Genomic DNA, 25,764 nt, shown 5'->3' with positions numbered 1-25,764 from the left:
GTATATGATCATTAAAAAAGCTTACAATGAAAGCTGAAATACTTTTTTTTAGGAAAATTATATAATTTTTTAATACAATTGCACCTATGACAGCTCAATGATAAACACCAGTTTACATTTAATTCCTACACTGAACTGCTTCTGAATGCTATCTATGGCATGTGATGGTCACAGTAAAGTCATGGGCCTCTTGTGATTAATGTCAAGAAACAAAAATTAATACATTTTATTGTTGATGACTCACCACACATCTCAGACTGACAAATGTTAGCATTTAACCTTTTTTATTTTTAATAGTTATGGGGGTGCAGGAGGAGGAGGAGGAGGAGGAGGAGGAGGAGGAGCAAGAATAAGCAGTTATTAGTACCCTTACTAAAACTTTCCAGGACAAGATTAATTAAAATTTTTAGAAGCCAAAAGTGAAATCATAAAATCTTTAACATGTCACTCACAATAGTTCACTGCATTGTTGTTGCTAACTGCATTGTAAAACAAATAGCCAGTGAGTTACATCACTCATTCATAATAAAAGGACATTTCATGGTCTTACAAATTTAAAACTGAATGCCTTAAACATATAAGTCAGTTACCTAAACCACTTGGACTATTCATACACTAACTGCAAATTTAAGAGAAGATAAATTTCCATGTATCTGGCAGAATTAACTTACTGATTCGTTAAGCAGCTTTAGATAAAGATTTATAGCACGAACACCGGGGATGTAGTAACTTATTCTGATGCACTGTCCTCTCAGATTGTACCCGTTGAGAGAAACCTGTGCTGCTTCTGCATCTTCACTAGTACTATACTCAACCAATCCCCAGTCCTGGGGACACCCATTTTTAAGGGCAATCTGAAAGAAACAATAATACACAGAATTAAGGGAATTTAATATAAACTAGAAAATTACATAAAGTACATATAATGAAAGAACAGGATGAAAGAGCTCCTTTTTGCTATTCTTGACGTAACGAAAGAAACACATACCCAGCAGAAAAGAATATATTTATCTATCAATACATACTGTCTATCAGAAGAATACTAATGGTAACAAGGACCACAGTCACAACATTTATGAAGAATTGATAATTTGTTATTCAACTAAAAATTTATCTGGATATGCCATGAATGAGAATCATTCACTTGCCCTTCATTGTTTCTCATGATCCAATTACCCTCTGTTAGCATTATTTTTGTGTCGACCATTCAAGGTAGTGAAATGTTTGGGTAAAAATCTTTTTCAGAGTTGTAAATTACATTTATTTATATTATTTGAATATTAACATACCTCTAGTTCTCATTATTGGGGTGTTAATACTTCATGTTCAATAGTAATGCTTTCTACTGGTAGTAGGGGCACTCACTGAATCTAAGGTTCAGTTAACACATCAGTTTACATATCTACCCATTTAGCAAACAGAAAATAAATTTTGAAACAAATACCCTCTCCAAGAACTGGCAGAAAGCTCCATACTGGGGAATGTCACAGTGATAACTTGTGATCAGTAAATGAATATAGAATCTTATATACCTCATATTCTGGAGGACACCTCAATGAATTGTGAACTCTACCTGCAAGTTCACAAAATTTGAATTTTTCGCACAAATAGTTACAAATACATGCAAACACTTACAGATGTGGTCTCTCCTACCTGGTCAGTAAGCAAGCAGTTGCCAATGTGTGGTACTAGGATTATGTTCTGTGTTTCTCTAACCTTTTAATTATGTGATATGCTTGAAAGAACAGTGAGCTCACATAAAATGGTTTTTATGAACTTGATAAAACTGTTGCAGAATGCCAAGAAAAGGGATAGGCTAGGTTTTAGTGAAAATGCTTCACACAAGGCTCTAATTTTTGACTGACATATTGATTTTGAAAGTACTTAACATCATATGTTGATCTCTCAGGAAAAGATTACAAGCCATCTGCGATCTTTGAACTATATCCATATGACTACTGGATGATCAAAAACAGTGAGAGTATGAAGATACCATTAAATTTTAACAGAGTAGCCCCCTCCCTTTTTCCCAAACCACAAACCTGCTGTTTATCCAAAGCCTACTCACTTTCGCTCTTCTTCTTCTTGAATATCAATCACGTTATAGAACACAATGCTTCATTTTCAGTATGAAGTAAGTTCTCTTGAAATTAGCAAGGTTTTGACAAGTTACATGTATAAAAAGTTGAAATCAGAAAAATGAAATCATTTGTGTAAGGCACATTGCATACTAACACAAAATAAATGAATCATATAATAAGAAAAGTAGCATGTGTACACATGCAAACTCATTCCAAGAAGCACCTCTGCAATGCAATGTAGACCCACAGCTGTCACCAGCTGAAAGATTAACTTTAACAGAACTGGGTCCATGTGTTTTTCAAAACATACTGAAATTAGACCTTTCATGTCCTAACTTCATCAGATTTGAGAACTAGCACACCTAGAGAATGTGAAACTCAAGAAGTTAATTGCTGGAAGTAGCCCCAAGTGGAGCTACGACTTCAAGCCTAAATCTTTGGCTTACTATTTAGAAACAGGCCCATAAACTGTATCGTGAAAGTTCCATGCTTAAGCACATAAAGATGTATAAAAATGACAGTGTAAACCACAGAAATGTAGACACAATTAATTGACGAGAATATGAACAGAAAAAAGTGATGTATCACACTGCAAAGGAAAATATATTGTTAGAGTTATCACAGCATATAAAATAATAAATAAAAATGGGGAACTATGTAAACCTGTGACTAAACTAACAGATATGTTTCAGTCTGATGAGAGTACTTAATAAACTGGATAAATAATCCTGCCAACAACCACTTATATAGTTTATGAAACTGTTGCTGCTGACAAGTAAGGTTACGTAATTTAACTCCTTTAGTAGTAGTGGTGGTGGTGGTGGTGGTAGTGGTAGTGGTAGTGGTAGTGGTAGTGGTAGTGGTAGTGGTGGTGGTGGTGGTGGTGGTGGGTGTGTGTGTGTGTGTGTGTGTGTGTGTGTGTGTGTGTGTGTGTGTGTGTGTGTGTGTGTGTGTGTTTTCCTTCTTCAAAAAGTAGTTTTTACATTCACTGTAGAAAAAAGTTGATTAGAAATAATATCATCATCCAGATTCGTGAATGCAGTATGATATTTCTTTACAAGGTAGCATACAGATCTACATATAATGCAACTGTCTTCCACTGGCCTCAGAATGTGCTCTTAAAGTTAATTATGGAGAAAATATCAGTTAAGATGATATGTGGACCACAGTACAAGTTGACATTTTTAACATAAACAAACGATTATCTTGAGGAATGTTACATTGGATACCCTCTTCAGTGTCAAAACATTAATCGTTAATAACCATATCAGAAACAAAACTTTTTATCAACTATAAGAAGGTGAGCTGCTGAGACATATTAGAAGTTTCTAAACAACTGAGAAATAAAGAATTTGAATTTATTGCACCTATTTGGTCATTCTACAGTAAGTTTAGAAACTATAATCATTCATAAAAAGGCTGTAACAAGTTTTTTTGTTATGTAATACAAAGCCTAAAAGTAAGGCCAAGAAATCTGCTTCTGATGAAGGCATTTGACTGACACTGTGAAGCTTGATGATGATCAACTGTAAAACTTACCTGACAATATGGAGGGCTCACTACAGAGCTGAATATCTTCCGAAATTCCCCCATGTCTCTGAAGTCTTTGGGCAGTCTGTCCACATATAGGCACTTCGAGTGGAGGGACTCGAATGTGACATGACTTGAGTCCAACCAGTCACAACATAATACCCAGCTGTCCACTTCTTTCCCATCAAGCATATTTTTTGCTTGCATTGCAGCTTCCTTTGTGCTGTATTCAACAAATCCATAGCCCTTTGTTTCACCTAGAGACAAAAGTATTATTAGTTTCAATAATTATGGAAACTTCAAGTGCTTCTCAGGAAATACTGAAACATTTTACGCTTATTTGACACACAACAGAATCACACACTATGTGAAAGTACCATTATGTGTTCTTTAAATGTCTCAGTATATAAGAGCAATCATATTTTAATGGACTATGACACACAGGTAAGAATACATATTAAACATAAATTTATAGTGCTTACTTCAACATTCCAGAATCAGACTGAATATAATTTCTAGTTATTGGAACTTCAGACAATTACTGTCACCAATTAATAGCTTTCAATGTGCAAGTATTTCATTTGACTTTTTAAGGAGAAGATTAGAGAAGCAAGATTACAGCTTAACATCATATGAGTGATGAAGGATTTAGAGATGAAGCGCAATCTGGTATTGGTGAAGGAAGAGGCCATCTCCTTTTCAAAGGGGCCATTCAAATATTTCCCTTAAATGATTTTGGGAAACCACAGAACACTTCAAAGTATATGCCGGATGACGACACAAGCCTATATAGTAACCACTGTGCCACCTCCTTCAGTCATTTGAGATTGAAATGTAACATTTGTATTGGCTTATGAACACAGAATGCTCATCTCTTGCACATATGGGTCAAAATCGACAGATATAAAGGCAATTTCTGGAGAACCCCAAGGGAGTAATAGAGGGCCATTACTGTCATACAATATGAATAACATTTGGAGCCCTATGGAGGTTTTACAGGTGATGATGTCTATTGATAGATGGCAATGCAGAGGACTGTAGTGATATGCAAGAAGACCTGCAGTGGATTAATGATTGATGCAGCAGCTGACAGTTGATCCCAAATGGAAATAAATGTAACACTGTTCACACAAACAGAGATCTATTACTGTTAAGTTACACTATTGGTGAAAATGTACTGGTAATGGTAACTTGTTCAACTGATCTTTGAGTAAAATGGTTTCTTCTCCAAATCTTCTGCATTAACTTACATGTTTGTAAGTTTAGAGCAAGCTCCAACTGTTACACCAAATAGAAATTCTGTCAAAGACCTTCGCGAGTTGCTCATGGCATCACACCACAAAGCCTGTTGACCCGTACGAATGGTTTCCACTTGGGTACCGCCAAGCTTCTGGCAACATCTGATTGCATGTCCTCACTCACAGGCCGACTGCCAGAGACTTACGGTTCTGTTGGAGGCAAAAAATGCACTTCTGCACATTAATGTTGTGGTTTACGTGGAAAAGAAAAAGGTTCTATACTTTTTTAACACACCTTGTGTTTTTAGGCCCCTTTATTTTATAGACAAACATCAATTTTCCATTATGTGTGCGTCTATTACTGGATGCCGTAAGAGATGCTTGATTAACCTGTCCCTTCTTTTGGCAAATGTCTTCCTATTCTTTGTTCTTCATTTCACACTGTCCCCTCAATTTTTATTGTTCTTTGATTGAACCACATTTCAAGCACTCCTAGTTTCTTCTTCCTCGGATTTCTCACTAATAAACTGTTGTCTGCCTCCCGCTGTACCTACAGCAGAACCTATGTGATCGTTCAAGACGATTTTCTTGTATAGTTAATTCCATATATTTGCATGAAATGATTGACTCAGTAATGCACTTGTATGTTACTATATTTTCAAATTTCATGACGTCCACGACTTCACATCTTTCCGCACTAAGAATAACTTGCCAATATTCGCCCCATGTTAAATGTCCATGGTACTAGGAATGGAAACTGACACGGTGTGTACTTCTCAGATAATGCACTTTATCACAGACAACTAGGTCAATGGTGGACATTCTTTGGACGTAAGAATGTACTGTCATTCTTGCCGTGTTAGGACTGTTGACCTACATCACTTCGCTATGAAACAGGGAAGGGATGACTTTGGTATGTTTGTAAGGGCAGAAACATTTGATTATGCTGTGGCTCTACGAGCCTCATCGAAAGACTCCATTCTACACTCTTGCTTCTTGAATCTGCAGATACTATCTCTGTGAAACTTCATGACAGATTGAAACTGTGTACCGAAGCCGGACTCGAACTCTGGCATCTTTCTAGCTAGTAAACTACCCAAGCACACGTCGTGGAACACTTCAGAGCTTCTGAATCTCTCTCCTACTCTTCCCAACCCAACAGGTGTTCTTTCACATTCCCCACACGACTAGAAAAAGCGTGGCGTAGAATGGCTTAGCTACAGCTTAAGGCTTGTTGTAGAATGAAATTTTCATTCTGCGTCGGAGTGTACATTGTAAACGAACTTGCTGAGAAAACTGATAGCTATAATGATCCATTACAGCGTACCAAGGAACGAGACTTGAGGTTGTGACAATGGAGTCTCACTATGAAGCAGTGGGATTCAGATTTACATACTGTCATCTACGTCTGCATATGAGGGATATTCTGTGAAGACTGGCACTAAATTTTTTTCCGGTAAGTGCCTGCTTGTGACATTTGTCCACGTGCCATTGAACTGCATGCTCTAATCGCTGGTCACTGCAGATTTCACAGCTACTGCTCCGTCAGTTGAGTGTTGGCAGCCTGTTGAGTGTGTCCGTGTTTCATAATCGGCTCTAAACATCGTCATGGCTTGTTTTCGTGAAAAGCGTTACGCTATAAAGCTTTGTGTCCTCCTTGGGGAAAAAAATTACCGAAATCTGCGATGATCTGAAAAGAGCTTGTTGGGAAGCTTCAACATCTCTTCTCCGTTGGCATCACGCTTTCAAAATGGGCGGGTAATGCTGAATGGCACGGAGGAGCAAGAGTGTCTGTTACTGCCATGAACCTGCATCTACATCGGCACTCTGCAAATCACACTGATGTGCCTAGCAGAGGCTTCATCGAACCTATACCTTTCCTTTTCGTGCGTGCTCTGATTTCACTTATTTTATTATGATGATCGCTTCTCCTTATGTATGTCGGCGTCAACAAAACACTTTAGCATTCGGAGGAGAAAGTAGGTGATTTAAATTTCGTGAGAAGATCCAACAGCGACAAGAAACCTCTTTGTTTTAATGTATATGCATTCTGTATAACGTCCGTGACACTATCTCCCCTATTTCTCGATAACAAGGATCCCACACCGCGCAGCAGTACTCTAAAAGAGGACGGGCAAGCGTGGTGTAGGTAGTCTCTTTAGTAGATCTGTTGCATCTTCTAAGTACTAAGTACTGTCTTTGGTGTGCCTTCCCCACAACATTTTCCACGTGTTGTTTGGAAGTTAAGTTGTTAGTAGTTGAATTTACGTCTTTTAGATTTGATTGATTTATCGTGCAACCGATGTTTAACTGATTACGTTAAGCACTTATGTGGATGATCTCAGACTTTTCACAACAATCAGCACAGGAGTGCCCTTATCTGTGATATATCACGTCTCAGTGTGAAACAGCTTGCACATGTCCTTTGGATATCAGTTGGGAACACTCACAAAAGTTTAAAAGAATATTTGGAAATGTGCAGGGTGTGTTCACAGGTTACCGGAACTGCTTACTCCACAGCAAATGCAGCCTCTCGTCGATATGTGCCTCTATTGCAAACAATGCGTTGAGAACGAGGGCGACACTTGGTGGCAAAATATCATCATAGCAGATGAAACATGGGTGTGCAATTATGACCCAGAGATGAAGCGAAGCAGCACAGGTCAGCCTAAGTGGCCGTGCGGTTCTGGGCGCTGCAGTCTGGAACCGCGAGACCGCTACGGTCGCAGGTTCGAATCCTGCCTCGGGCATGGATGTGTATGATGTCCTTAGGTTCGTTAGGTTTAACTAGGTCTAAGTTCTAGGGGACTAATAACCTCAGAAGTTGAGTCCCATAGCGCTCAGAGCCATTTGAACCATTTGAGCAGCACAGAATGGGTGCGACCAGTCCATCCCCCCACCAACTCCATGGTCCTCACTTTTTTTGAGTAGCATAAGACGATATACACTCTCACAATTTCAAGCCACACTACAGTCACTGCAAATCACTATAAGAACGTCCTGAAGCAATTGGTAAAGGATCCCACCCCCAAAACAGGAAGGAGCCTCACAGCTTCATCACGACAATGCCAACCCACATACTGCTAATGCTGTTTATCGAGTTCCTGGCACAAAAACTGATCTCTACAGTACCCCACCCGACTCCGTGCGATTCTTTTCCTAAACCGATGGCCAAAAGGAACTTAAGGGAAGCCGGTTCGACAACGAGACCAAGGCAGTGAAAGCTTTAAAGTGCGACACTGAACAGAACGCCAAGGAATGGCTTCCTACACGTCTTTCAGGGATGACCAAGGAGGTAGAACAAGCGCACTGCATTGGGAAGGGGGTTGGGGGCTGTTTTGGGGGGGGGGGGGGGGACAAAAGTCAGTATGAATGATTTTTTACAATAAATTGTTGTATGAGTATCAGTGCTAGTCTTTTTTTAACATCCTTCATATGAACTTCGCAAACCACTGTACAGTGCATGGCAGAAGATACATCGTATCATTATTACGAATTTCTTTTCCAGGCACACATTGAGAGTAAACTTACTGTTCGCGCTCTAATTTCACGATCCCCAAGAGACTTAAACGTTCATGGCAGCATATCGGCCACACAGTCTTTTTCGAATAACGGTTTTCTAAATCGACCCAACAACATTCCGCGAAAACGACGTCGTTTTCCAACGATTCCAATTTAAGTTCTCAGAGCCTTTGTTACACCAACCTGTTACAGTCCTAGTGTGTCTCCGAAATCGATGTCTATATTCATGCCTACTCAGATAAGGAATCCAAACGGTGGAATAATACACCAAAATTCGTCCCACTAACGTCTTGTACGTGACTTCCTTCACAGATGCAGCGCACTTCTCTATGAAGCTTCCACCAAGTCTTCAGTTCGTATTCCTTAACAATGATTTTGTGTGGTAGTCCCATTTCACATTGCTTCTTACTATTACGCATAAGTACTTACACGATGTGACGAGGCCGGCCGGTGTGGCCGTGCGGTTCTAGGCGCTTCATTCTGGAACCGCGTGACCGCTACGGTCGCAGGTTCGAATCCTGCCTCGGGCATCGATGTGTGTGATGTTCTTAGGTTAGTTAGGTTTAAGTAGTTCTAAGTTCCAGGGAACTAATGACCTCAGATGTTAAGAGCCATAGTGCTCAGAGCCATTTGAATCATTTTTTGATGTGACGTGTCCAAGATGTACACCAGACTTACACTCCAATACTTCATCTCTGTTATCGGCGGTATCTTATAACAGGCACTCAAATCAAAACGAAAAATGTAAGTACTGTTTATTATTTAAAAGCGATTGGCGTAACTGTGAATAAATTTTACCCACTGTGAGACAATATGTTCAGAGGCTTCTTGGAAAAATGACTGCAGTTGCCTACGGAACCATGATTGTATCCTCTTCGTCCAAAGCAAATCGACGGATACAAACTTATTTTTCTTAACAGCTCCAAAAATACGGAAATCGCTTTCTACCTCGACACTGTACAAAAGCTAAAGCGCGCCATCAAGTCCAAACGCCCTTGAATGTTGACGGACGGCATTATTCTATTGCAGGATAATGCCCGTCCACATGTTGCCTCAGTGCCAAAGTTTTGCTGGGAAGCCCTTACAGAATGTCTATTGTATAAAGCAATGGGTTCTATTAGTTAAATATTCCTCCAGCCAATCACATATCTGAAAATATCCCTACATTTTCTCCTCTTGTTTCCTTTAATCACATAAAGCAAACGCCTGGATAGCTCCTTTCACACGGCCACTGACAACTCCTTCCCGCATTCCTGGCGAATCTATGCTACTGCTCTATTCAGAAAGAAGAATGAAACCTAACTTCCTCCTTTACAGAGTGCAGAGAACAGGCTTCATTTTAAAGCTCATGTGTATGTACCTTGTGTCAACGTGTCCATAACACTTCTGACGATGTTCATACACCACTGGTCTCTGAGTTCAAGTACTAGTTTTATTTCCACTCTGCCATTCCTTGACCGCAAGTGCCAGAGATCAGTATTAGTCTGCAATTTTGTTAAAGCACTTCTAGATGACAACACTGTTTTAGTGTCTGGAGATGTTCAGCTCGTTATTTTCCCGCACGACAACCTGCTAACCACGGATGAAGGGCAACAGGCAAATTCCATATTCCTAGAGTTCCAGAAAGAGGTTGACATGGTGCCCCACTTCAGACTTTTAGCTAATTTCCGAGCATACGAATGTATGAGCCAGTGGCTCTAAGAGTTCATTTCAGAAACACGAGTATCGTCTGGAGTGACATATACATGAATGATTTAACAGTTAAGGTGAGCAGCAATCTACGATTGTTTGCTGGAGGCGCTGTAGTGCACGGGAACGTTTCGTCGTTGTGTGACTGTAGGAGCATACGGAATGGTTCAAATGGGTGTAAGCACTATGGGACTTAACATCTGAGGTCATCAGTCCCCTAGACTTAGAACTACTTAAACCTAAATAAGCTAAGGACATCACACACATCCATGCCCGAGGCAGGATTCGAACGTGCGACCGTAGCGGCAGCGCGGTTCCGGATGAAGCGTCTACAAACGCTCGGCCACAGGGGCCGGCGATACGGGATGACTTGGACAGAATTTCCATTTGGTGGGTTGAATGGCGGCTTGCTCTAAATGTAGAAAATGTAAGTTTATGCAAATGAGCAGGAGGAAAAATCCTCAGACATTCGAATTAGTGGTATGCTGCTTGACATATTTACGTCGATTAGGTATCAAAGCGTAACGTTGCAAAGCGATACGACATGGAAAGAGCAGGTAACGACGGCAGTAGGGATGACGAATGGTCGACTTTTAGGTTTGATCAATACGCGATTGTTACGGAGATGCTTCGTGAACTTAAATTGGAAACCCTGGAGAGAAGGCGTTCTTTTTGCAAAACGCTGTTGAGAAATTTTGAGTAGGTGTTTGCAGCTAACTGCAGAACGATTCTACTGATGGCAACATAGATTTCGTGTAAGAACTGCGAAGACAAAGATTAAAGAAATTAGGGCAGTTCTCCAGCAGCAGTTTCTCCCTCGCTACATTTGGCTGGGGACATACAACATACGGTGCTTTGCGGAGTGAGTTCGTATGTATATGTAGCGCGTAAATACTGTCGAGCAGAAGGCAGTGTCTGTTGTCAGATTTGAGAATTCTCCCCCAGAGTTTGTTTCACGTGGGTGCAGGCTCACTGGCCGTGCGATTAACGGCTTCTCTCTGTCCCCTACTGAGATGCCGGTCGCACCCTCCTGGGGAGACGGGCCCTAATCTGCGTGACTCACGCAGGTTCCGTACGCAATTAACAAATGTTACCCACTCATGTGGATATTCAAATACTTTTCTCCCAATGGTTTATTCGTTGTTTCTCTTCCGCTTGTCCTTATAAACGCTTCCACAGAGTTGTGTGTGTGTGTGTGTGTGTGTGTGTGTGTGTGTGTGTGTGTGTGTGTGTGTGTTTTCCTTAGCGTAAGTTAGACAAGTAGTGTGTAAGCCTAGGGACCGGTGACCTCAGGTCCCATAGGAACTTACCACCAAAAATATTGGGAGAGCGTCTGTGGAGTTGGGTTGGGCTTGGCTCGTAACCTGCGATAAGTTGTTTTGGGTCTCACCAAGTTTGTTTGCGTAGCCATCCCCCGCAGCAAGCACAGAAATGCTTGTTTTGTAAATAAAACCGCCTTTTCCTGGTGCCAGATGACAGCAAATGCAGATCAGCAAATCATACCACTGATGATGCCTTAGAACAAGAAAAAGGCGAAACGCGTCTGGGATAAATATATTATATGGCAGAAGGAAGAGGCGGTTTTATTTCCAAAAGCAATATGTTTTGAGTCTGTGCGTGTTGTGTGATCGGATGACGCAATTGGCAGCTGTCGCGTCTGTAGTTTCCTGCGAGCGGATCGGGATGGGAGCTAGACGCTAAATACAGTAATGAGGTGGCTCGTCCAGCTCGAAGTCCTGGTGCTGGAGAACAAGCTCGAAATACTTTACAGATAAGGGAACTCGGTGGGATAAAGGACGTATACTTCTGATGTAATAACTGAGACGAAACACGAGGTAGGATAAGACCACTGTCGAACCCTAAGAGGCACAAACACAGTTGTGCAATCCTACATGCGCCTTGTGCAGCTAAGTACCTCGTCCCGAGGGCAGAGTAACTCAGGTCCAGCGTCTGAGGCAACTGTTGAAGGAATCCTCTAGCAAGACCAGCTACCCTGCTTATATAGGCTCGTCTGATGCAATCCCCCCGCGATCAGGCACGTCTCCCGTGTCCTTTCGTCTTTCCAGCACATTCTGTCGTAGCTGGTCACGAAGCTCCAGCAGCGTCCCTTGCTACAAAAACGCAGCCTCTCCTGCTTCCCAGCGCCCCGGCTAACGTTAGGTTGCTTTCCTACAGGTTCATCTTACACAATCTTATGCATTTCTACTCCCATTCGCGACACAGCGCGTTGCAGGTAATTTGATTCGAGTCCCGCGTTGGCCCACGTTTCACCCTCTCACATTTACGAAACATAGCCCCCCGAAAACATGAAGGAACCAGTTGCAGTTCAACATCTAGACTTAATTTAAAGCAGCCATTGTAGACGCCTAGTTGAAAGAAAACACTTCAACAAACACCACCATTTCCAAAAATGAAACCCTCATGCCGTAGTTTTCGTGGCAGCGCCACCTCTTTCTAGCGCTGCAATCACAATACCACCGTCCGCAAAATTCAGTGATCGGCACTGGCAGCGGGCAACAAAGAAATCCTCCTTAATCCTCGCATCGTTTCCTGTCACGGCGATGCGGAGTAGACGAGACGCCGCCGAGAAAATTAGTGCGGTGGTGGAGTCCTCAGCTATATATATTATACCCCGATACGAAACTGGCACTAAAGCCCACGCCGAACGACTGTGATATTAAACGACGCGTGTAGAGCCGGTGAATAATAACGTGACTGCGTAATAGGCTTATTTTATTAGCGAAAATGCCACTAGGTCCAACTCTACGGGCTAAAACACTTATTCCCTAGGATTGCAGGCATTCACTGCAGAGGTAACAGCGACTATTGAAATTAAGTTTTTTTAGGACAGTCAGAAGTCGCACTCAATATTTTTTACTGACCGGTTTCGTTCAATTTAACAAGATCATCGGAAACTGTAGAATTTACATTTCAAAGTAGTTGGCGGATTACATCGCAAATGTATTCGGCCAACTGCTCTGAAATGTAAATGCCACAATTTCTGACGATCTGGTTAAACTGAAGGAAACCTGCCAATAAAAAATACTGATTGCGACTTGTGACTGTTCTGAAAAACTTACTTATTTCTGGCATTTTCCTAGGCGGGTGAACGAACAAAAGCTTACGTTGAAGTATACTTACTGTGCGACGTTTGACTGTTTCACTGTTGTTCATTAAAAAAAGCGGAATAGATTTTTCGCACTAGAAGCTCCAGGAATTATTGCCGTACTGCTGGCAAACAGAACAAGGGAGCGTTTCATGCCTCAGGATTAATGTTCCATGCACAGTTAAGTAATTACAATGATAATCTAGTTACAATGAAAAATGGACTTAGACGTAGACGTAGACCAAGAGAAACGACGCAATACGTGGGTCCTCTGAATTCAGAAATTCATTCAGGGTTGCCATATGTAACCTGGGACAGACTTGAAATTTCTCGCCCAACTTAAAAGCAAAGGCGAAACATACGCTCTTTCACAGTAAATGCATGTCAATTGACAGTGGTGAATGTAGTTAATATATACAAAGGCTGGAAAAATACGGAAAATCAAAAACACTGCACATTACGAAGCCTAATACGGTGTAGGATGTGGTTGTCGTTGTTGTTGTTGTTGTTGTTGTTGTTGTTGTGGTCTTCAGTCCAGAGAATGGTTTGATGCAGCTCCCCATGCTACTCTACCCTGTGCAAGCTTCTTCATTTCCCAGTACCTACTGCAACCTACATCCTCCTGAATCTGCTTAGTGTATTCATCTCTTGGTCTCCCTCTACGATTTTTACCCTCCACGCTGCCTTCCAACACTAAATAGGTGATCCCTTGATGCCTCAGATTATGTCCTAACAAGCGATCCCTTCTTCCAGTCAAGGCGTGCCACAAATTTCTCGCCAGCCAGTGTGGCCGTGCGATTCTAGGCGCTTCAGTTTGGAACCGCGTGATCGCTACGGTCGCAGGTTCGAATCCTGCCTCGGGCATGGATGTGTGTCATGTCGTTGGGTTAGTTTGGTTTAAGTAGTTCTAAGTTCTAGGGGACTGATCACCACAGAAGTTAAGTCCCATAGTGCTCAGAGCCATTTGAACCATTTTTGAACAAATTTTTCTTCTCCCCAAGTCTTTTCAATACCTCCTCATTAGTTATGTGATCTACCCACCTAATCTTCAGCATTCTTCTGTAGCACCACATTTCGAAAGCTTCCATTCTCTTATTGTCTAAACTATTTATCGTCCACGTTTCAAAAATGGTTCAAATGGCTCTGAGCACTATGGAACTTAACATATGAGGTCATCAGTCCCCTAGAACTTAGAACTACTTAAACCTAACTAACCTAAGGACATCACATACATCCATGCCCGAGGCAGGATTCGAGCCTGCGACCGTAGCAGTCGTGCGGTTCCGGACTGAGCGCCTAGAACCGCTAGACCACAGCGGCCGGCAAAAAAAAAAAAAAAAAAAAAAAAAAAAAAAAAAAAAAAAAAAAAAAAAAAAAAAAAGGTACAATCTACAAAAATATCATGCTTGTGGGTCGGTATTGTAATGTTTAAGATTATATGGGCCCCGATTTTTAGACTGGAGAATACCTACAATCATTATTTTGGATATGTAGAACTCACTGATAAAGACTCGTATAGCAAAATGGGCTAACTTTCAAGACCTGGAGGTGAGCCAGACCCTCATCGAATCCGTGGATTGGTCCACACGCCAACATGAGTACGGCTTTTAGGTGATTACCGATGCCCGTTTAGGCAAATGCTGGACTGGTCTCCAAATTCAGCCCCAGACAATGCGATACACAAACAGTTAAACGTACGATAACACACAGAACAAAATTTACACGTTACACAGACAGATGGCTCACATGATTTCCCCCCCCCTCCCCCCCCCCCCCGGGGGCCCGCCCACCCCCCTCTGTAAGCGTAACAACATCTCTAACAATTTTAACGAAATTTTGTACACATATTAGTTAAGATCTGAAAAGAAATACTGTGGGGGTAAGAATCGCCAGCATCCTAGTGGGATAGGGGTGATAACGTGGAGGAAGAAGGGTAGGACAAGATGGACAGATGCAGAGGGGGAAAGTGGATGGACACAGGAACAGAGAAGGAGATAGACAGAGAGACGGGGAAGACGAAATGGACACAAAAAGTAAAGAGGGGGAGATCGACAGAGAAAGTAAAGTGGGGAGGAGGGCCTGGACAGGGTGAGAGCAGGGGGGCGACAACAAGAGGGTGGAGGGGAGGAGGGAGGGAGGGGAGGAGGGAGGGAGGGGAAGAGGGAGGGAGGGGAAGAGGGAGGGAGGGGAAGAGGGAGGGAGGGGAAGAGGGAGGGAGGGGAAGAGGGAGGGAGGGGAAGAGGGAGGGAGGGGAAGAGGGAGGGAGGGGAAGAGGGAGGGAGGGGAGGAGGGAGGGAGGGGAGGAGGGAGGGAGGGGAGGAGGAAGGGAGGGGAGCAGGGAGGGAGGGGAGCAGGGAGGGAGGGGAGCAGGGAGGGAGGGGAGCAGGGAGGGAGGGGAGCAGGGAGGGAGGGGAGGAGGGAGGGAAGGGAGGAGGGAGGGAAGGGAGGAGGGAGGGAAGGGAGGAGGGAGGGAAGGGAGGAGGGAGGGAAGGGAGGAGTAGGGAAGGGAGGAGGCGGAGAGAGGGGGGAGTGTAGATGGACAGAGAGAGGGGCTGAAGGAGAAGGACTAACAAAAGCTAGGAAGAATTACATACCTCATCAATGCCGCATACTCAGATAGCCCTAGAATAAAAATGGCTGTGAGCTGTTTCTTATAGATATACTCCCAAGAAAATTTTGATGCTAAAGTTCAGTCTTCTTTGGCTTTTACTGTTTATTAATTATCAGCTTGCTTAAAGAATGTGAATTAATTTAATAGTTTACAAAATGTTTCTGGTGAAAATATTGCTTTCAAATTTTTTGTGAAGTGAGCTACATTTTGTAGAGCTCTATCCATAGTTAAACAGGAAGCCCTTAAGGATGAAACAATTGCTCAATTATCTCTGGTCGTACAGATGGCACGTTAGCTTCGCCATTATCATACGATGTCGGCCGGAACCTCATTGCCGCACGCTCTTTACACACTCCCTTCCGTCTATTACTCGGCTGCCTTTCGCCAGGTCGCAAGTTGTATAAATAAAATGCAATTACCCAGTCTGCAGCCGCGGACAGATCAACAAAGCTGCGCTTTCCCCTATGTAATTAGACTCGCTGTGCATCTGTCGCTTGGACTGTGTTCTAATTCCAACACTGTGACAATACCTCGCTTAATCTAAGCGGCTTCCGAATCGAGTCGATCGAGTAAATTTGTACCAGTTTGCTTACGCTCCGGTTTACACTGCACACGCTGGAGGTCTAGTTACACACAATGAGGTAACAGACGCATCGCAAGAAGGTACAGTAAATATAAATCTAGAGTAAAATAAAGAATCAGTTCAAGCGCGCGTAAAAATAGGGCAATCGTGACGCATAACAACGAAAATGTAAACAATATTATTTACCTGTAGGTTGACGGTGTGCTTTGCTTACCCAATACCGTAGGATGAATGAGCGTCAGCTGCATTTTACGATAGTACGGCCTTTTTTTTTTTTAAAAAAAAAAAAAAAGCGGTATACTCGGTATAGCTAAACATTTTCCAATTCTTGGATTTCATGATACATTTCGAGCTGTGATATTTTCAGGCACCATAAAGCAAAACCTCGTTGAATGCTCCCGGATGGACCCCCTAAAGTAAAACAAACTGTGGCTGCTGCATATAGATAAACGAGAACACCACTCAGAAATCGGCCTTAGATCTGTTCCGACCGGTCAGCATCTGCCTACAAGGCAGTACGAGGAGCGGTCTATGATCGTTGGACAGGTGATCAGCATATTGTCAGTCCCTACACCGTCAGTGCCACTATATGCATCCTGATGACTCTGCCGTTTCTATATTCAAAAAGCTTCTCTATTGGCCTCGCGACGGTAACTGAACCCCGTTCCAGACTTCCGTATGTCTGAGGTGGTACCGCATACTTCCGCACCGAAGGCTGGATGGTTCAAATGGCTCTAAGCACTATGGGACTTAAAATCTGAGGTCATCAGTCACCTAGACTTAGAACTACTTAAAACTAAATGACCTAAGGACACCACACACATCCATGCCTGAGGCACGATGTCAACCTGCGATCGTAGCAGCAGCGCGGTTCCAGATTGGAGCGCCTAGAACCGCTCGGCCACACCGGCCGGCGAAGGCTGGATGACCACGCCGGACTCTAACGTGGGTAGGAGCGTGGATAAAGCCTTGATGTAGGTTATTCGTTCTTCCTGAAGTCATTTCAGGCGGATACCGAGGGAGTTGCGTTGTATAGTCACCACTTACTCTACCCCTGGTCCTTTTCTAAAGGATAATCGTCTTGCTAGATGCATACATTTTTATACGAAGTTTACAAAATATGTTATTTCAATGTCTGTCTTCGGCAAAATACACAATATTTTCCTTTCTCTTAGTCAAGCAGGCATATTCCGATAAACGCCCTAATCGTAATTTTCAATATGAAACTCTTTGGTAGGCTGTAATGGGTGGCAATGATAATACACTGAAGCGCTGAAGAATATTCAAATACAAATATATGTAAGTAGGCAAATACGGCGCCGTGGTAGGCAACGCCCATATCAGACAACACGTGTCTGGCGCAGTTGTTATGTCGGTTACTGCTTCTACAATGACAGGTTATCAAGATTTGAGTAAGTTTGAACATGGTGTTGTAGTCAGCGCACGAGAGATAGGACACAGCATCTAAGAGGTAGCGGTGAAGTGGGAATTTTCTCGTACGACCATTTCACCCAAGGACAACACAAACACCCATGCCCGAGGCAGGATTCGAACCTATGACCGCAGCGGTCTCGCGGCTCCAGACTGTAGCGCCTAGAATCGCTCGGCCACTCCGGCCGCTCCTCCTGTACATCGGTGGACTAAGTAGCGAGCACTGGAGGAGGAGTCAGTGTCCAAATAAACAACAGTGCTTGGAAACAAAATAAGACGTCTCGGAGCTGTACGCGAGGACTCGGTGTAACACAGGAATTGAAAGAAAGAAAGAAAGAATTAATAAGGAGGTACTGTAGGGTGGTCAGGGACTCTTGGGAGAAAAGTTCCTTGTCGATGAAAATGGGCTGAAAGTATGCATACTGGCAGTGGCTCTTACCGGCAACTTGGTTCGAGGGTTTGCCCAAGTATAACCATATTCTAGCTCATACAATCACAACACTCCCGCTGATTTTTGCGATACACCGCGACAGGAGCAACGCTTCTGAATACGATATCGGGTAAGTGTGAACTGTATAGTTTATGTTGTTTTGTAACGTAACTTTTACAATACCATTAATTGTGTTCCACAAAAATCGGCACTAACTAAAAAATGACACCAAATTTACCTACCTTTAGTTTCCTAAGGACCCTGAGAGGTATGAAACGGTACATAATAAGTCACTTTCTTTAAGATTCTCATACAGCCTATAGATATGCACTGAACGATGGCGTTTTTCTTAAAAAAAAAAAAAAAAGGCTAGTGAACAGCGGAAGACTTGATCTTTCTCAATAAAAAACGTCGAACGTCTGCTCAGCAAACGCGAAATTTTGTGCACTACACTTAAGAGTCAAATCAGTCAATGTGGAACGTGGGAAACTAGTACGGAATGCAATACCTGTATTATTTAACGTAGCAAATATGCTTCCACAACTGCAGCTGAAGGGAAAACCACACACTCTATATAATTTAAGGGCAGTCAAATGGAAACCAAACGGATGAAAAAAAGTAAGTGAACTTCTCTTCCCTTTTTTTTCCAAAGGTAATGGCCAGAACTGTTAACACATTTATCCCACTTCAGACAAGATGGTCAATGCCTTCAAGGAAAAGATTTTGCGGTTGCCTACGAAACCATGATTGTACCCAGGCGTGCACCTATGCAGTTTACTTACCTCATTTTACATCCGTCTCGCTGTCATTTGAATGCCCCATATAAAATGTCAAAAGCAATAAAAATGTTCCTCGACAAATAAGAAACCACTTCCACGATTTTGCTACATTTGACTCACTAAAGACAAGAATCTTAAATACACTCGCTTTTGAAGCACAAGTAATTGCATTAAAAAAATAGTCCTATATTAGAAACTCGAGTGAAATGTCAATGTGAAAATCATTAGTCCCAATACAAAATGGTTACGTGTCTCAAAGACAGTGCCTATCATAATAAAAACACCCAACAAGAATATATGCTTCTCAGGGATGAAATACGTTTTTATATTCTCTTGCTTTCAGCGGAGAAAGCTGCAATTGTACCCTTATTCGAAAGTCTTTTATATGTGAATAAGTTGTAACTAGTCAGTGAATCAGTGATATTAGCCCTTTTTTTTACATTTATTTCACTATCGATGATGTCTCCTGATAATTTCGTAATGCTTGAACGCAAAAATATTATAACTGTTTCATTAATTACGTAGAAAGATAATTATAAAACAATCAATCTTGCGGCTGTCTTTACACCCGCTCGGGGCGCTAGTGTCGTTTCACCAGTTAGACGTTAACAACTTCCTCAGCAATGAGTTTCGAGACTGTATTTGTTAGATTGTGGTATTATCAGATATCGTCATGTGGTAGCTATGTACCTCAGTTAACATCAAGTTTTGCTGTAATACATAACTGTGAACCTGTACAGTCGTAGAATCATTTATATGGGACAGAGAGAGAGCAGAATGCGTTTATCCTTTGAAATATTCTGCCTTTCAATTATCCCTATGAAAGCCGATGTATTTCCCAGGGAAAAAGATGAGACTAACTTAAGAACCAGTCCATAGTTCGCCCAAATCAGTGTGGCACGAGCTATAACTGGACTTGAAGCGCGCTCGTTTCTAACTACAGACGTATCCACATACACTCTTTGCTGCAACGAATTGTCAGAGACAAACAGTGGTACTGAGAATTATGGCAACGATTTCCTTTGCGAAGTTGATTATTATCAGAGAATTTACTGTATCGAATACTCGTGGGAGATAAGCGCAAGTTACTGTCTTGTAAACACAACTAAAGTTACTGGCGCAGGTTCTGTCCGTTAGTAGCTCTTTGGTACAGATATCATTGTATGCGTCTGCTCAACGAACCCCCAGTAGCTCGGAGGTAACAGATGTTTGTTTGAACGGGTTTGCACTCAGGCAACAAGCACTGTGCCTCTAGCCCGAGTTTCTATTATAAGGGCACTGAGGCAGCCCGAAGCTATTAAAGTTCAGAACAAGCACTCGGTCTCCTTTGGCGCCACTTGCCGCCTGACTGCAGACTACAACTCATCCCGCATTACGAAAGAGGTGCACGTGCTGCGCGCTACGCTCGAATACTTTCCGATGCAGACAGACAGTGGTATTCTGCTAGAATGCTACGAACAGGGTTTGGCTCGAAATACACGGTCCAGTCACATTAACGAGACCATCACTCATGTTTTCGATCTCAAAGTGCAATAAGCCACGGCCGGTGGCAGCACTAGCAGTGGAGTGTATACAGGGTGTTACAAAAAGGTACGGCCAAACTTTCACGAAACATTCCTCACACACAAAGAAAATACGTTATGCGGACATGTGTCCGGAAACGCTTACTTTCCATGTTAAAGCTCATTTTATTACTTCTCTTCAAATCAAATTAATCATGGACTGGAAACACACAGCAACAGAACGTACCAGCGTGACTTCAAACACTTTCTTACAGGAAATGTTCAAAATGTCCTCCGTTAGCGAGGATACATGCATCCACCCTCCGTCGCATGGAATCCCTGATGCGCTCATGCAGCCCTGGAGAATGGCGTATTGTATCACAGCCGTCCACAATACGAGCACGAAGAGTCTCTACATTCGGTACCGAGGTTGCGTAGACGAGAGCTTTCAAATGCCCCCATAAATGAAAGTCGAGAGGGTTGAGGTCAGGAGGGCGTGGAGGCCATGGAATTGGTCCGCCTCTACCAATCCATCGGTCACCGAATCTGTTGTTGAGAAGCGTACAAACAGTTCGACTGAAATGAGCAGGAGCTCCATGGTGCCTTAACCACATGTTGTCTCGTACTTGTAAAGGCACATGTTCTAGCAGCACAGGTAGGGTTTCCCGTATGAAATCATGATAACGTACTCCATTGAGCGTAGGTGGAAGAACATGGGGCCCAATCAAGACATCACCAACAATGCCTGCCCAAACGTTCACAGAAAATCTGTGTTGATGGCGTGATTGCACAATTGCGTGCGGCTTCTCGTCAGCCCACACATTTTGATTGTGAAAATTTACAATTTGTTCACGTTGAAATGAAGCCTCATCCGTAAAGAGAACATTTACACTGAAATGAGGACTGACACGTTGTTGGATGAACCATTCGCAGAAGTGTACCCGTGGAGGCCAATCAGCTGCTGATAGTGCCTGCACACGCTGTACAAGGTACGGAAGCAACTGGTTCTCCGGTAGCACTCTCCATACAGTGATGTGTACAGCAGCAACTTCTCTGACGCTGACATTAGGGTTATCGTCAACTGCACGAACAATTGCCTCGTCCATTGCAGGTGTCCTCGTCGTTCTAGGTCTTCCCCAGTCGCGAGTCATAGGTTGGAATGTTCCGTGCTCCCCAAGACGCCGATCAATTGCTTCGAACGTCTTCCTGTCCGGACACCTTCGTTCTGGAAATCTATCTCGATACAAACGCACCGCGCCACGGCTATTGCCCGTGCTAATCCATACATCAAATGGGCATCTGCTAACTCCGCATTTGTAAACATTGCACTGACTGCAAAACCACGTTCGTGATGAACACTAACCTGTTGATGCTACGTACTGATGTGCTTGATGCTAGTACTGTAGAGCAATGAATCGCATGTCAACACAAGCACTGAAGTCAACATTACCTTCCTTCAATTGGGCCAACTGGCGGTGAATCGAGGAAGTACAGTACATACTGACGAAACTAAAATGAGCTCTAACATGGAAATCAAGCGTTTCCGGACACATGTCCACATAACATCTTTTCTTTATTTGTGTGTGAGGAATGTTTCCTGGAAGTTTGGCTGTACCTTTTTGTAACAACCTGTATAAAGCGTGTCGGGGTGCCGGGGAAAACAGTGCAGTCGTCGTCGTAATGCGGGAACGGAGCGATTTATCTGACGTCCAAGAGGGCATGATCATTGGCTTACGGGCCAAGGGCGGAAGCATTTTCGAAACGGCTAAGTTTGTAAACTGTTCGCGTGCTGTCATGGTTGAAGTATACAGTGCATGGCAGAATGGCGCTATCCAAAACCGGCGCCGAGGCAACTCTAGTATACCACGGACCACAGACGGATGCGGAGATGTATACCGTGGATCAGACATGCAGCTGTTGAGAAACTGACCTCACAGATGAACCAAGGGGCTACCAACAGCAACTAGCTAGGTGGTACAGTAGTTAGCACACTGGACCCGCATTCGGGAGGACGACGGTTCAAACCCGCGTCCGATTTCCCTGATTTCCCTAAATCGCTTCAGACAAATGCCGCGATGGTTGCTTTGAAAGGGCACGGCGGATTTCCTTCCCCATCTTTCCCTAATTAAGTGGGACCGGTGACCTTTCTGCCGGCCGCTGTGGCCGAGCTGTTCTATGCGCTTCAGTTCGGAACCGCGCTGCTGCTACGGTCGCAGGTTCGAATCCTGCCTCGGGCATGGATGTGTGTGATGTCCTTAGGTTAGTTAGGTTGAAGTAGTTGTAAGTCTTGGGGACTGATGACCTCACATGTCAAGTCCCATAGTGCTTACAAGGGAACCTCCCCATCGAACCCCCCTCAGATTTTACTATAAGTTGGCACAGTGGATAGGCCTTGAAAAACAGAACGCAGATCAATCGAGAACACAGGAAGAAGTTGTGTGGAACTATGAGAAAATAAGCAGAATATATAAACTGAGTAGTCAATGTGGAAGATAGGATACATGAAGCGAATTATGCGCTCAGGAGCGCAGTGCTCCCGTGGTTAGCGTGAGCAGCTGCGGAATGAGAGGTCCTTGGTTCAAGTCTTCCCTCGAGTGAAAAGTTTAATTTTTCAGTTTATGTTTTTATCACTTTTTTGGGAGTGATTATCACATCCACAAGAAAACCTAAATCAGGCAAGGTAGAAGTATCTTTTTACCCATTCGCCAAGTGTGCACGTTAGGTGGGTCGACAACATATTCCTGTCATGTGACGCACATGTCGTCACCAGTGTCGTATAGAATATATCAGACGTGTTTTCCTGTGGAGGAATCGGTTGACCTATGACCTTGCGATCAAATGTTTTCGGTTCCCATTGGAGAGGCACATCCTTTCGTCTACTAATGGCACGGTTTTGCGGTGCGGTCGCAAAACACAGACACTAAACTTATTACAGTGAACAAAGACGTCAATGAACGAACGGACAGATCATAACTTTGCGAAACTAAAGAAAGTAAACTTTTCACTCGAAGGAAAACTTGAACCAAGGACCTGTCTTTCCGCAGCTGCTCACGCAAACCACGGGGCCACGGCGCTCCTGAGCTGACACAATCCTTGATGTTTCTTATCTTGCGCACGGACTACTCAGTTTGTATATTTTGCTTATTTTTTTCATAGTTACACACAACTTCTTCCTGTTTTCTCGATTAATCTGTGTTCAGTTTTTCAAGGCCTATCCACTGTGTCAACTTATAACTAAATCTGAGGGGGGGGGGGGGGGGGGGCGATGGGGAGGTTCCCTTGTTAGAGCCATTTGGTAGAGTTCAGCAGCGTGTCGGGAGACGTTATAGCAGATTGTGTATTCTGATTTCCTATAAAAAATGATTCCGGTGTAAGTTCTTTTGCCAAATATTGTCACTTTTTTCCGAAAACGGCTGTGTGTACGGAGAGCGTGGTGTCACGGCTTCTCTGGCAGCGGGTGTGCCGCCAGCAGCCTGCCAGGGCGCGCCGCGCGCCGGCCAAGTACTAAATCTGAGTGATTTACCAACGTTTTACAGACGGCCCCGTCACCGTTTTCTGGCTCAGTGTAATACCGAAATATCCCCCACCGGCTCTATTTTCTCTTCGAGCGCCACTGTGTTATGGCATGTGAGGTGTAATAAGAGGCGTACTCGAGTCTACATTAGTGAATTCAAATCCAATGGTAGTTCCACCTTTAATTTTTTTTCAGAATTTTCTTGCTTCTCTATAACAGTCAAGCACTTAGTTTTTGATAACGACATTTCGATAGGTTAATATATTTTTTCTCCAGGGGTTCTGACCACAACTCTCGCATTCTTCCCACAATAAATTTCCTTGAGACGTAAACGCTTCCGGCAACGAATCGGCGTGGTTTTAGAAAGCCTCGCTTGTGCGATACTCAGCTTGCCGTTTTCTCACATTGAATCCTACGAACTATGGATGAAGAGCAACAAGCAGATTCCATATTCCCATATTTTCGTGAAGTATTTGACATGGTGCGCCACTGCAGACCATTAACGAAGATTCGAGCATACCGAATAGGTTCCCAGATATGTGAGTAGTTCCAAGACTTCTTAATTATCAAAGCCCAATACGTTGTCTTCGACGTCCAGTGTTCATCAGACACAAGGGCATCGTCAGGAATGTCACGATCAAGTCTGATACACCGGTCTTATTCTCTATACTGGGTGCTGAAAAAAGTGTCGAATACTTTGAGAGGTGGTAGTATTCATCGAAACAAGAAAAGCTGGCCGGAGTGGCCTAGCGGCTCTAAGCGCTACAGTCTAGCACCGCGCGACCGCTGCGGTCGCAGGTTCGAATCCTGCCTCAGTCATGGATGTGTGTGATGTCCTTTTTTTCAGAATTTTCTTGCTTCTCTATATCAGTCAACACTTAGTTTTTGATAACGACATTTCGATAGGTTAATATATTTTTTCCCCAGGGGTTCTGACCACAACTCTCGCAATCTTCTCACAATAAATTTCCTTGAGACGTAAACGCTTCCGGCAACGAATCGGCGTGGTTTTAGAAAGCGTTGCTTGTGCAATACTCCCATATTGCTCAGAGCCATTTGAGCCTTTTTTTTTTGTTTTTTGAGACACCAGAACCATACCGTCCAGGACTCCATGGGTCAGGAAATGCATAATTTCTGCAATAAAGACGACTTTACAGGTGGTGTTCTACGTGGTATTCATTCATGATAATGCACCCCTCTGATCTCAGACGTAAGGGATGACGCACCCTTTGAATTGTATATAGTCTGTTGTTGTACCTGCTGACAAGTATTGAGCCGCGCGGGATTAGCCGAGCGGTCTTGGGCGTTGCAGTCATGGACTGTGCGGCTGGTCCCGGCGGAGGGTCGAGTCCACCCTCGGGCATGGGTGTATGTGTTTGTCCTTGGCATAATTTAGGTTAAGTAGTGCGTAAGCTTAGGGACTGATGACCTTGGCAGTTAAGTCGCATAACATTTCACACACACAAGTATTTAAGACGTGACCCTGTGGCGCCCGCACATCGTTGATCGACGTGGTGTAGACCAATTCCTTCTAGTGTACCCCATAACCCGAAGTTTAGGTGATGGTGATCTGGAGTACAGGAAGGCCAAGGTGTGGAGCCACCCATCCCTCCCCCCCCCCCCCCCTCCGACTAATCCAGCGGTCCTGAAATATTCGCGCACACTGTGACGAAATTGTGTTAGTACGCCATAGTGCATAAACCGCATTTGTATTCGTTCCTGCAACGGTACAACACGCGATCTAGTGT

At 43.4% G+C, this 25,764-nt stretch overlaps 1 protein-coding gene across 2 annotated transcripts in view; it reads right to left on the bottom strand.

Moving 5' to 3' along the window:
• The window catches only part of LOC126297861 (ribonucleoprotein PTB-binding 1-like), a 309,116-nt gene that overhangs the window by 16,732 nt on the left and 266,620 nt on the right, over positions 1-25,764 (bottom strand). For both annotated transcript variants that reach the window (XM_049989142.1, XM_049989143.1), the window contains exons 3-4: positions 3,621-3,868; positions 672-854 (exon numbers count right to left, since the gene is read on the bottom strand). In XM_049989142.1, coding sequence (XP_049845099.1) covers positions 672-854; positions 3,621-3,868 — 431 coding nt within the window. The remainder of the gene's footprint in view (positions 1-671; positions 855-3,620; positions 3,869-25,764) is intronic.

The sequence above is a fragment of the Schistocerca gregaria genome, chromosome X (assembly GCF_023897955.1).
Source record: "Schistocerca gregaria isolate iqSchGreg1 chromosome X, iqSchGreg1.2, whole genome shotgun sequence".
NCBI classification, from domain to species: domain Eukaryota; kingdom Metazoa; phylum Arthropoda; class Insecta; order Orthoptera; family Acrididae; genus Schistocerca; species Schistocerca gregaria.
This window is presented reverse-complemented; position numbering and strand designations above follow the sequence as displayed.